Raw genomic sequence first — 13,399 nt, forward strand, 5'->3', positions numbered from 1 at the left:
TGATATGAGCTGGGTGTTGAGGTATATAATAAGATTAGACTATAATGGGTTATCAGCACATGTAGTAGTGATGCTGGTTAATCCAACACTAAGGGTAAATATTATATATATATATAGCCATTTGGTACATACTGCCAGGAAACTGCAACATTTTAACTGTTATACATCACAGAGAGAGAGAGAGAGAGAGAGAGAGAGGCAGACAGACAGACCACAGAGAGAGAGAGAGAGAGAGAGAGAGGCAGACAGACAGACCACACAGAGACAGAGAGATAGATAGACCACAGAAAGAGAGGAAGAGAGATAAGGAGAGAGGGAGGGAGAGAGACAACACACGCACAAACACACAGAGGCAAACAGAGAGAGATAGAGAAAGAGACAAACAGACAGACAAACTGACAGACAAACTGACAGACAAACTGACAGACAAACTGACAGACAAACTGACAGACAGACAGTCAGACTTTCTGCTCCTAATGTCTGTATTCAAGCTTTGGCAATACAAATGTTGATATTTGTCAAGCCAATAAAGCAACCTTTGAATCCTGAATCTTTAGAGTGTGAGACTGGCAGACAGCGAGAGAGAGAGAGAGAGAGAGAGAGAGAGAGAAGGAGGAGAGAGCAAAGTTCTGCTAATTTCCAAAAAAAAAGAGGAAGTTTGCTCTACAAACATCCTGTAGTCACTTTTTGTGGCTTCAGTATTAAAGCTAAAGCTAAAGCTAACCCTGAAATGTGTGTGTGTCGCGATGTGGTGGAATAATCCGGGATTATGATCCGTTTCAGTACGCAGGTGTACCAGTTCTTCATTTTATCTTCAGTGAACGGGTTTACATGATTACAGTTAAATTTCTGATAGATAATGAAAAAGCCACATGGTCACATCATGATAGCGGCCTAGGTGAAGGACACCTTCATATGTCGTCCATAATGATTTTCAAACTTTCGTCTAATCTGATGAAGAAATAATCAGATACTTCTTGGAGGGTCATGGAATTTTTGTTGTGTCCAACCCTCTGGAGTCTATATGTTCTCCCTGTGCTTTAAGGGTTTACTCTGATTTCTTCCCCAGTCTAAAGACAGTGCCATTTCTAAATTGTCAGCAGTGTGAATATGTGTGTGTGTGTGTGTGTGTCCACCCTCTATATGTTCTCCCCATGCTTCATGGGTTTCTTCTGGGTACTCTGATTTCTTCCCCAGTCCAAAGACAGTGCCATCTCTAAATTGTCTGCAGTGTGAATGAGTGTGTGTGTGTGTGTCCACCCTCTGGACTCTGGAGTCTCCCTGTGCTTCATGGGTTTCTTCTGGGTACTCTGATTTCTTCCCCAGTCTAAAGACAGTGCCATCTCTAAATTGTCAGCAGTGTGAATAAGTATATGTGTATATGTGTGTGTGTGTGTGTGTGTCCACCCTCTGGAGTCTCCCTGTGCTTCACAGGTTTCTTCTGGGTACTCTGATTTCTTCCCCCAGTCCAAAGACAGTGCCATCTCTAAATTGTCTGCAGTGTAAATGAGTGTGTGTGTGTGTGTGTGATTGTGTCCTGTAATGAGTTAGCACCCCATCCAGATTGCCCCCTGCTTTGTACCCTGAGCCCCCAGTGGTTCAGAAAGCGTTCCACGCTAAAGATTCCACTGCTGCAAATTCCAGATGAGCTTGGAACATCTGACCCCAGGTTTGATGCACTTTTCCGAGTCCTGTCAGAGCACCACAAGTAAATAGGGCATAGGGCTTGTCCGACATGGTGATGGCTAAGGAATAAAACATCTCCGGGAGAGCTGTTGGAGAAAAGTAATCAACGACTGATATAAAGCATAGTTATTTTTAATATCAGAGCCATTATTTGTGCTTTTTTTTGTTGCAGAACATCGCTTAATAAATTAATAACAAAAAAACAAATGCGGACTTGTCAGGGGAGTAAAATGAATGGAAAGTGGAAACTTCTCTGCAGTACTGGAGACTTTCTGTGACTTTACAAAGCGCTCGAGACTCCTTCCATTATATAACTTGCAGAAAGGTACGCTGAAAAATTTGCTTCCATTTGCTCTTCAGAAAGGCTGAAAAACAGTCAAAAATAAATAAATAAATAATAAAAAAGAGAGTGCTAGTGTACTGTTCAGACCACCAACAGGGTTGCCAGGTTTGCATATTTTTTTTTTACACCTTATTGGAGTAGTTTTGAACCGAGTTGAGCTTCAATTGTTTTCAGGCAACGCTTATTTGTGTTGAGAAAGTATTGTTTTAAAAAGCACCACCGCGTCGCATGGAATTGAAATTTTGCTACCCCGTTATATGTTTCTTCAGAGCAGCGGTTTCACTCGACACAACAATAACAGCCTTTCAGAAACAAAGAGACAGCTTCACTCTGACATCCTCTAATCTCCAGGATAGCAGCGTACCCAAACACCTTCAAATGCTTCGGTTTAGCTTCGCTGCGCATTACTGAACATTACCATCGTCTAAAGCAAAAAAAACAACAACCAGTTTTAACTGTAAATGGCGTACTGCTGTAAAAGTGTTTCACCTGATCCTAGCGCGATAATAAACACCCGGCAAGCAGGGCGGTTCATAAAAAATCTCCTTTTCCGTCCCCAGGGTACTTCTGCTCTTCTGTAATAAACATCACAGCTTCTGGATGAGGGCCAGCCATTTGCATAGCTCTCAGAGAGAGTAGATTAGCAACTTGCTTTGCCTCCATGTAATAAATTATTCATGTGCAGCACCTCAGGAGAGACGGCACTTTTGTAAAAGGTGCAAAGTCAACACGCAGACTCAGAAAAAAGAGCTGCATTTCTTCACAACAATATGCTGAATGTGGGAACTGGCTTTGGCAGAATTCATTTAGTATTACAAGATCGTTTCATAACCATTCCCTTCCAGGGCTCCTTCTTTTTTTTCTGCTGCGTGCGAGTGTCTACTTTAATCAACCAAATTCGATTAAAGCTACGTAATGATCACAAACAGCTGAGCGCAAAAACGCACGGCACAAACAGAACAGCGGCAATAAGTGCGTTAGGCAGGAACCGATATTAAACTATAATATCATAATAATTGCCCCAGCTGCTATCACGGTTTATTATATTAAAATGATATTACACCTGAGAGATCTTTCTTACGTCCGCTAAGAAGGATACACTTTAAAGTAGCGCTTTTTCCGCTGGACACTGCTGTACAGTAACACACCCGGACTGAAGGATTAAAGACGTACGGTTATAAGTTGATCACACTATACATCATTTCCGATTTGTTTCCGGTTGCTGATTTTACATTTCTGTAAAATAAAATGTCCCAGTTTCCAGTTACGCCGAATCCCAAATGCCTTTCTATTCACCGTTTCTGCTCACTACAGAGAGGTGAGTCACGAACATCAGTTTCTGAAGTCTGCACCTACAGCAGCATGCGGTCTATTTTCACCAAGCTAAAAAAAAAAAAAAAAAAGTATTGGCACCTTTGTGTTTGCACAATAATGAGTCAATTGTACATTACATTACAATGTTATTCCTCTATGAACAGCGAGTGACCTTTGGACATCACGATTACTCCACTTACTTCTCTTTTTCATTTAGGCCTATAGTCTGGCTGCTACATGATTAGCCATGGATAACTGACATCACCCCTACACTATACTGCTAAAAGTTTTTGGGACATCTGCCTTTACATGCACATGAACTTTAATTCTTCATCCATAGGGTTTAATATGGAGTTGTCCCGCCCTTTGCAGCTATAACAGCTTCACTCTTCTGGGAAGGCTTTCCACAAGGATTAGGAGTGTGTTTATGGGAATTTTTTGACCATTCCTCTAGAAACACATTCGTGAGGTCAGGCACCGATGTTGGACGAGAAGGTTCTGGCTCGCAATCTCCGCTCTAATTCATCCCAAAGGTGTTCTATCGGGTTGAGGTCAGGACTCTGTGCAGGCCAGTCAAGTTCCTCCACACCAAACTCACTCATCCATGTCTTTATGGACCTTGTTGTGATTTTACGTGGCCTACCACTTCGCCTCTGAGTTGCTGTTGTTCCCAGTTGCGTCCACTTTGTTTTAACAGTTGACCGTGGAATATTTAGTAGTGAGGAAATTTCATGAATGGACTTGGTGACAACCTATCACGATACCATGCTTGAATTCACTGAGCTCATGACAGCAACTCATTCTTTCTCAAATGTTTGTAGAAGCAGACTGCATGCCGAGGTGCTTGATTTTATACACCTGAATCCAATGATTTGGAGGGGTGTCCCACAACTTTTGACAATATAGTGTATATGTGCTGTTTGAATCTCTTTGCAGATTTAGTCCCTTTTTGCTGTAACAATGCCTTCCTGTCCTCTATAAAGTCTTTCCACTAGATGTTACAGCATGGCTGTGTGTTCATTCAGCCAGGAGAGCATTAGTGAGGTCAGGTACTGATGTCGAGTGAGAAGGTCTGGGTCAGAGTCTGCGTTCTAGTTCATCCTAAAGGTGTTCAGTGGGGGTTAAGGTCAGGATTCGAGCCATTAGTTCTTCCAAACCGACACTGACACAGTGTTTTTGTGCACAGGGGTTATGTCACGCTGGAACAGGTTTGTGTCCAGTGATTATATAGTGAAATTATAATGCCAAGGCATTCTGTTCCAGCTTTGTGGCACCAAAATGGGGAAGAACTGTGTGCCATTGTGATGGTCAGCTGTCCACAAACCTTTGACCATACAGTGTAGCATTCATCTGTGTGTTTTTCTCTTTTGCTCTCTTTGATATTTGTTCCCACTCATTTCCATTCGTTTCTAAGATGATTCTTTGACTACTGCCATTGACTCCTGATCAAACCCACGTAATCTTTTAGAAGTCATTGTGTTCACTATAACAGAGCACTATGTAGCGCTCATGAGGGAACGATTTGGGACGCAGCGGCTCAGTCGGCTCTTTAAAGGCTCAGTGCTTAGATAGGCTTCGGGTTCAACTTGTAAGTGACCGAGGATAAAACGTACGACATGAATAAACATGCACACACACAGTCTCTAACTCTCATCTCTGAGGCTGTGAACAATTGCAAAACTCACCAGCGTGCACACACGCCATCACATTCCTTGCGATACAGACAGCAGATGTGCAGAGAGGAAACGATTGTCTTTTTGATAACTGTATTCCAACTCTTTGTTCTGAGCAGAACAGGAAACCTCAAGAGAGCTTCACTGTTTATTTGCTGTGGTTAAAGGTCGAGTGTTTTTCACAGTTTGAACTGGTAATAACCAAGTTATTCGAACGTTCTGTACCAAGATTCTTCTCTATTTTCTCTGTATGTTCAGTTGAGTTTATCACTTGCGACTCCTGTCTTCTTGCAGTTGCTGATTCACGTATGAATGACTGTAAAGTTCACCCTGCCGAGAATTTTTTAAATCACCTGATATTTTCTTCCCCCTGTTTTCCTTCTTCCTTTGACACCTTAAGATTTTCCCTTTCCTCCTCTCACATCTGAAGTCTTCAAAACGCCTCGTTTTCAGTTTTTCTCCTTGCAACCGCACTACGCCTCAAATTGTCAGTCATTGTCAGGATTACCATTCTGCTTGCTTTCACACTGAACTCCGTCTTTCCTTCCTAATCGCAGCTGGTTTCCTGCATGAAAGTGCATGGTGTGACAGATGAAAACTGTGTAACCCAGTGCAAAAGGAGAAATAAGTACAGGTCACTTCAGAGCCCTTGTATTAGATGTGTGTGTGTGTGTGCGCGCTGGTTAATAATATTGGCTTCACCGAAATCTTTTGATAATTTATTTCATTAATTGAAGACAAAAAAAACCCCACTAATGAATCTTCAGCTTTTTGAAATGGAACGTTTTCAATTCCAAATCTCACACCATTAATCCAGCGATGTCTGAAATTCGGATATTTTATAATGATGAATGAATTCACGGTTCATTTCAAACTAATTGTGTTTACACCAAAATAATAACCAAGGTCATGAAGCATGCTAATGTATTAACGTCACCAAGCACTTGATTTGAAGAACACTGAGTTCCACCAAATTGTCATTAGATGACAGAAAAAGGGAAAAAAAACAAAACACTAAAAGCACTACTCTTCTTGACTTGACTTTTAAACGATTGAATAGCCAACACACCACTGCACCACCTCTGTTCATACACCGATCAGGCTTAACATTATGACCACCTGCCTAATATTGTGTTGGTCCCCCCTTTGCTGCTAAAACAGCCCTGACTCATCATGTACTGTGTATTCTGACACCTTTCTATCAGAACCAGCATTAACTTCTTCAGCAACAGTAGCTCGTCTGTTGGATCGGATCACATGGGCCAGCCTTCGCTCCCCACGTGCATCAATGAGCCTTGTCCGCCCATGACCCTGGCGCCGGTTCACCACTGTTCCTTCCTTGGACCACTTTTGATAGATACTGGCCACTGCAGACCGGAAACACCCCACAAGAGCTGCAGCTTTGGAGATGCTCTGATCCAGTCGTCTAGCCATCACAATTTGGCCCTTGTCAAACTCACTCAAATCCTTACGCTTGCCCATTTTTCCTGCTTCTAACACATCAACTTCGAGGACAAAATATTCACTTGCTGCCTAATATATCCCACCCACTAACAGGTGCCACGATGAGGAGATAATCAGTGTTATTCACTTCACCTCTCAGTGCTCATAATGTTATGCTTGATCGGTGTACACTGAAACATGACTATCTCTTAGATTTCATGATTCAGAAACACTTAATGCTCTAAAGCCGGGGATATGCTGCACGACTATGGCATGATTTTTCATCAGCAACAGTATTTTTTAATTGGATGCCAACTCAGGCAGCACGACGGTAAATAAATCCAGATAATACGTTCCCGCTGGTTCGTTCCACAAGTCCGAAAAGGTAATCAGGCACAGTGTAGAGCGAGCGGCGTCACAATCCTATGCCTGAAAACACTTCCTGTGTTTTGTGTAATACTAGCAAAAACAATGAGAGCGTGACATGATGTCTACAGTAGACTGAACAATCTAGAGCAGTGTCTGTACACACTCATATACTGACCTAGAATGTTTCTAATGTTTATTAAGGCTAGAAATGAGTAGCAGAAAGAGTTTAAACACACACACCAAAAAAAAACCTCCTGCAAAGACGAGAAGCCTTATAAATCTTGGCTCTATGGGTCGCTAGTTCATGACAACAATCACAAAGACGGTTTCTAGAGAAAGTGACAGAACGTTTTTCCAATTCTGCTGCACAGCCAGAACCGTGTGTATCGGAAAAGCCCGAAATCACTAAACTGCATCGTTCATCATGGAAACCCGATGGACCATCTAACGGATATCGCTTTTAATCCTCCAGGTATGGAATCTAAGGTCCATGGGTGTGAACGTAAATGCTTGCCTAGTCACACCTTAGATATAACCCTGGCTTTAAGGGATTTACTCTCATCTGTGTGGAGTGAGCAGAAGACAAATAACAAGATTTCACTTGTCTCATAGTGTCGGACTTTCCGGGAAGATGTTCAGCTCTTACATTTTTTCTTCAACAGTAATATTTGCTCAGTGGTTATAATTCCCTAGAAACGATTTCACAAAAATATGCTCCATAAACCTCCCTAAACTTTCATCACAATTATCCAGACAATTATATTTTATTCTGTTTAATTACCCTGTTGCTTCTTCTCACTAAGGAGCAAATGAACTTTTCCATTCAGGATTCAGTGTCATCACTTGTTCTACATTTGCAGGAAGTGAAAAATGCTCATATTGCTAATATTAAGAGTGTGAATAATATGGCATAAAGTCAAACAAATAATCAGCACACGCCTACATAAAAATATTTTCCGGACAGCTCTGATTCAACTCCACATGTTGACTTATTTCCTTTTGAAACAGGAAGTCAGAGTAATGGCGTTTTGAAGTGCTTAACTGATTTTAAACCAGTCATGACATTCGAGATGGTGATCCACACCCAGGCCATATCTAAATAACCCTGACAGGGGCTTCATGCTTACTACAGACAACAGAGAAGAGTTTAACAATGTTTTTTATTTTTTACAACTGTGAAAGATTTTTTTTTACAGATATTTGCAACTATGCCTGTGTTATTCAACGTAGAATAAATGGAATAAAGCTAAATTAATAAACTCTCCAGCATGATATGGCTGGAAAAGGGAATACAAACAGGAAGTGGAAGAAACACAGACAAAAAATAAATAAATACAGACGAGCCATGTTTGCTGCTAAGGAGTGACTACTACAGGGCAAGACCCACCCCTGGGAGCAGGACTATATACATCTGTATATACTATACAGTATATTATACTATTATATACTATATATACTATATTATTATACAGCCAACACTGGGACGTCTGCCTTTACATGTACATGAATGTAATATGGAGTTGGCCCCGCCCTTTACAGCTATAACAGCTTCAACTCTTCTGGGAAGGCTTTCCAAAAGGTTTAGGAGTGTGTTTATGGGAATATTTGGCCATTCTTCTAGAAGTGCATTTGTGAGGTCAGACACTGATGATGCTGGACGAGAAGGCCTGGCTCACAGTCTCTGCTCTAATTCATCCCAAAGGTGTTCTATCAGGTTGAGGTCAGGACTTGCTTTGTGCACTGGTGTGCAGTCATGTTGGAACAGGAAGGGGTCATCCCCAAACTGTTCCCACAAAGTTGGGAGCATGAAACAGTCCAAAATGCTGAAGCATTAAGAGCACTGGAACTACGGGGCCAAGCCCAACACCTGAATTCAATGATTTCGAGGGATGTCCCAAAACTTTTGCCAATATAGTGTATATGATCATTATATGTAGGATTTAGTAAGGGATGATATTTTTTTCAGACAGTGTGGTACTGATATTCTTAACACTAAAGTATAAACACAAAAAGCTCTGTTTTGATTTCAAAGGTGCTTCCCTCAGTTTGGAGATCCATTACTCACTAAAGAAAATTACAGTAGGTAATTTGGTCATTTGGCAGACGCAGCCGTGACACTCATCTCTAATCCAAACACAAGCCAAACAGAGAGACGGGGCGAATAAAAAAAGTGGGCAGATGGAGCACAAGTGCACTAAAGTGTCTGCTCACACATGTGAAGGGAACTGAGTTGTGCCACAGCATGAACTCTGGCACGAGGTGCCTCTGACTCAAAATATTCCACTTCCTGTTTCCTGTTCCATGACTTACATTAACTGTCCTCAACATGCACAAACCGCTACTGATCCTGGGCACGGTGCCCAGCCATGTGCTCACAGCATGGTATACATGGTATACTGCTCTGCTCTCACAACCTGAACTTATTACTTTACTCTCTATCCTGTCCTTTACTACAATGCTGCTGACAGACAGACTCTCCTCATGTTCTCATTTAGCTCTCTATACAAAATGTGTTCACCTGAACTGGACAAAAGTGTCAATAATAATAATAATAATAATAATAATAATAATAATAATAATAATAATAATAAAATATGTACATAGTCTGGTAAAGACAGATTTATATAGACTCCTCACTTATCCCTCGACACGCTGTATCAGATGATCCCAATAAAATCTTGGCTGAATTTATTAACAGATTCTGTTCGAACCTGTTCTCCATGTCGGATTATAAAACAATGAAAAGATCCTCTAACAATAGACCTGCAATTTGAAAAAAAAACAAACTAACCACCTACATGGAAAACGGAGCTACGTAAAACACAAGGTGAGTTTGAGGTAATAAAGATAAAGTTTCAGTCTGTTCTCTTCTTTTGGTTACATTTCACCATTGATACCATTGTATTGGTGGCAGTCTTGTGAGTTTTGTGTAATCCTATGCCATGCTCCTGGTAGTGGCTTTAAGATGAAGCGTCAGGAGAAGCACATGGAGGTTTTAAGCTAGAACTCACAGAACTTCTACAATTTCCAGCCTGATTTTTTTCGCACATTATCGGGGGGTAGCTTAAGGCGTTAGACTAGTGATCAAAAGGTTGTGAGTTCATCCAAACTGCCACTGCTGGGCCCTCGAGCAAAGCCCTTAACCTTCAATCGCTCAGTTGTATAAAATGAGATAAACTGTAAGTCGCTCTGGATAAGAGCGTCTACCAAATGAGAGATGGGGTAGCTTAGTGGTTAAGCTGGAAGGTTGCGAGTTCAAATTCCAAGTCCCCCAAACTGCCACTGCTGAGCCCCTGATCACTTCTGGTCCCCTGAGGTCCCTTAACCCTCAGTTGTATAAAATGTGATAAACTGCAAGTTGCTCTGTCTGCCGAATGCCGTAATTGTAACTGCACCAGAAGCCAAACCTTTCTGTTCACCATTTTTTCTGCACAAGCCCAGATCATATTAAATGATGACTGAAGCAGGAAGTAGACATTTCTTTTACCCTCTGGTCTATCATTAGATGATCTACCTTGAACAATCTAACTCCCAGGGGCATAACACCTGTCCATCACAGGACACAATCACACACTACAGACAATTTAGAGATGCCAATCAGCTTATAATGCATGTCTCTGAAGTGAGGGAGGACACGAAGTACCTGGAGGAAACCCTGGAGCATGGTGCGGGAATCAAACTCCAAAAACTCATGAGGAACGAGGCAAAGATTTACTTAGGTTCTTTCATTCGTAATTCATTACATACTTTTGTTATTGTGGTCTCATTGTGTTTGGACACTATATTTCTCATTGTACAGCACATTGGGTCAACTTCAGTTTGCAATGATAGATGTGCTCTATAGATAAAGTTTGACTTGATCTTCACTGCAAAGAAGGTATTAGATAGCGCAAATAAACTCTTACTTGAGAAACAAGCTGGAATCCCACAGTCGAGATCTGGACTAAGACCGCGATTTCAACTCACAACCAAAGAAATCTTTTACGACGTGACATTTTCTGTGACAACAAAATGTCCCTGATGTACAGACAGGTTAAACTCTGGTGATTTCAGTGAGCAAGAGCTGTTCGACTAAAAAATAAAAAAAATCCTGCAGAACAACTTGCGTAGGACAATGGAAAATAATCCCAAAGGCCAGTTCTCTAGAGTTTATGAATAGACTGAAGAAGTGGCATCAACTGCAGCAGTGTTTTATTTTTTCTTGCTTTACTCAAGCCTGGGCTTGTCCTGCCGCAGTAACACTGTACAGATAATCAGGAGTTTATAAACACATCTGCCTTATGTTTGGAAACTGGAATTGCCTTTTTTCCCCCAACAACAAACAAACAAACAAACAAACAAACAACATGGAATAACAAGTCCACCCTGTAACCCTGCTCTACTGCTCAGTTCACCTGGCTGCAATAAAAGCTCCTCATTCTACTTTGGAATCATATTATTAAATAGATAGCGGCTTTTAAGAGTGACGTCGTGTTTTTTTTCCTTCTTCTTCTTCTTATCTTGTTTGACGTCACATCTGTCACATTACTGGAAGTTAGCTAGCTAGCCAATTAGCCGGGTTTTGGTTGACAGCTACTAACATGAATAATGGTTTCTCAATGACTTTGTGGCCCCAAACTATCCAGCCAGCCTTGATTCGGGCTTTAAGTGTTGAAACACTTTGCAAAAAACTACGTCAGATGTTTGAACCGATAAACCAAGCTTTCTACTTCTAACGATGTGTGTGTGTGTGTGTGTGTTATGTGTTATATTGCACTTCTTCCCAGCACTACTCCGTCACCCCTCCCAGAGCTGCTCCACAAGCCGATTACCAACACAAGCCCCCAAACACTTTCTATCTAACAACCGCATAGGATAAACAAATCCAGCACTTACCTATTGAATCACTCAGGCAGTAACACAGCACCAAGAGTTTGAACAAAACCATGTCGAATAAATTCATCGCGCGCACATTGGACACTGCGAAGGGATATGTGTGTGTGTGTGTGTGTGTGCGTGCGTGAGTGTGTGTGTGTGTGTTTTTTTTTTCTCCCCCTTTTAGTTTCGATACCTATAAAATCTTAAAGGCACAGCAAGTCCGTGTTTACGGCGGCCGCGACTGCTGCTCCTCTGCGGCGTGACGTCACCGCCTCGGCTCCAGCCACCGAACGTCACCGACTCCGAAAAGGCGTGACGCCAGAGTCAGGAAGTGCCGCAAGCCCCGCCCCTATGGTATAATGAGATATTAAATAATAGCGAAATCATGAAAGGAATGCTGGAAGTTTAATTGTTTAAAGATTGACTGTTGTTTATGGGAGTAATATTGCAGCTTTTTGTGATGTAAACAATACAAATAAACCAAGATAAAGTGTCAGATTTTGTTCCACCGTCAGTGTGAAATTACATTAAGTGAATAAAGAACAAGAATCTTAGGGAAAAAAGAAATAAAAAAAACCCCATAAAATAACATAATTGTATAAATACAAGCCCAACCATAAACTAATACTTTGTTGATAAACAAAATATATACAAAAAAATTGATTTTATGACACTTTCTAGTCTTTTGGGGGTAGAGTCTGCATCTTTACTTGGCAATATTTATCACTTTTTCTTGCAGGAACACTCTCGATCCTGTGTACAGCTTGTTTCAGGTCACACCACATATTTTCAGTTGGATTCAGGTCTGAAGTCTGCTATAGGTCACTGAAAAATATAGACCTTCTTCCTTTATTGATTTGGATGTATGCTCTTCATCTCAGTTTACTAGCAGATGTCAAACTGAAGGGTTTTTTTTTCCACTAAAATTGACTGGTATTTTTTTTTAGTAATTCATGATTTCCTCCACCTTGATAAACGCCCCAGATCCGTTGACACCACCATGGTGCATGTGGTATATATATATATATATTGTTAGTTTTTGCATAACTATTGGGATTATTGAATTATTATACCTTTTTGGAATTGGCCCCATCAGACCATAACACATTTTACCACATGGTTTGGGGTGATTTAGTTAAGCTTGTCAGATATCCCTGCAGCTCTTTTAATAATGCTATAGGTCTCTTGACAGCCTCTATGGTAAGATTTTGTCTGGACGGAGGGACCTCCTGTACTTGGTGTTGTTACTGTGGTGCTCAATTTTCTCTATTTGTAAATCAATTCGATTTAATTTATATGGATAGTGCTTTTAACAATGGACATTGTCTCAAAGCAGCTTTACAGAAGTATAGAAACAGAGGAAAAAATGATAAAGTTACTATTTATCCCTAATGAGCAAGCCTGAGGTGATGGTGGTCCCTGAAATTATATGAGGAAGAGACCTTAAGAGGAACCAGACTCAGAAGGGAACCTCATCCTCATTTGGGTGACACTGGACAGTAAATAATGTAAATGTTGATAATGTCCTTTCTACAACAGCAACCAAGAGCTCTTGAGGAACTAATATGTCAGTTAAGTTTCTAATGTTCATCAAGTATGTATACATATATATATATATATATATATATATATATATATATATATATATATATATATTTGCTTCTTATATCCACGGATACTTCCAATTGTGTGAGATTAAGATATCATTTAATCT

The 13,399-nt window shown here is 40.8% G+C and overlaps 1 protein-coding gene across 1 annotated transcript in view; it reads right to left on the minus strand.

Moving 5' to 3' along the window:
* Positions 1-11,948, minus strand: part of adam10a (ADAM metallopeptidase domain 10a) — a 94,136-nt gene extending 82,188 nt beyond the window's left edge. Inside the window, exon 1 of the mRNA XM_058381499.1 lies at positions 11,704-11,948. Coding sequence (XP_058237482.1) covers positions 11,704-11,770 — 67 coding nt within the window. The 5' untranslated portion in view covers positions 11,771-11,948. The remainder of the gene's footprint in view (positions 1-11,703) is intronic.
* Positions 11,949-13,399: the final 1,451 nt, after the last annotated feature.

This window comes from Hemibagrus wyckioides, linkage group LG27 (genome assembly GCF_019097595.1).
Source record: "Hemibagrus wyckioides isolate EC202008001 linkage group LG27, SWU_Hwy_1.0, whole genome shotgun sequence".
NCBI lineage: Eukaryota > Metazoa > Chordata > Actinopteri > Siluriformes > Bagridae > Hemibagrus > Hemibagrus wyckioides.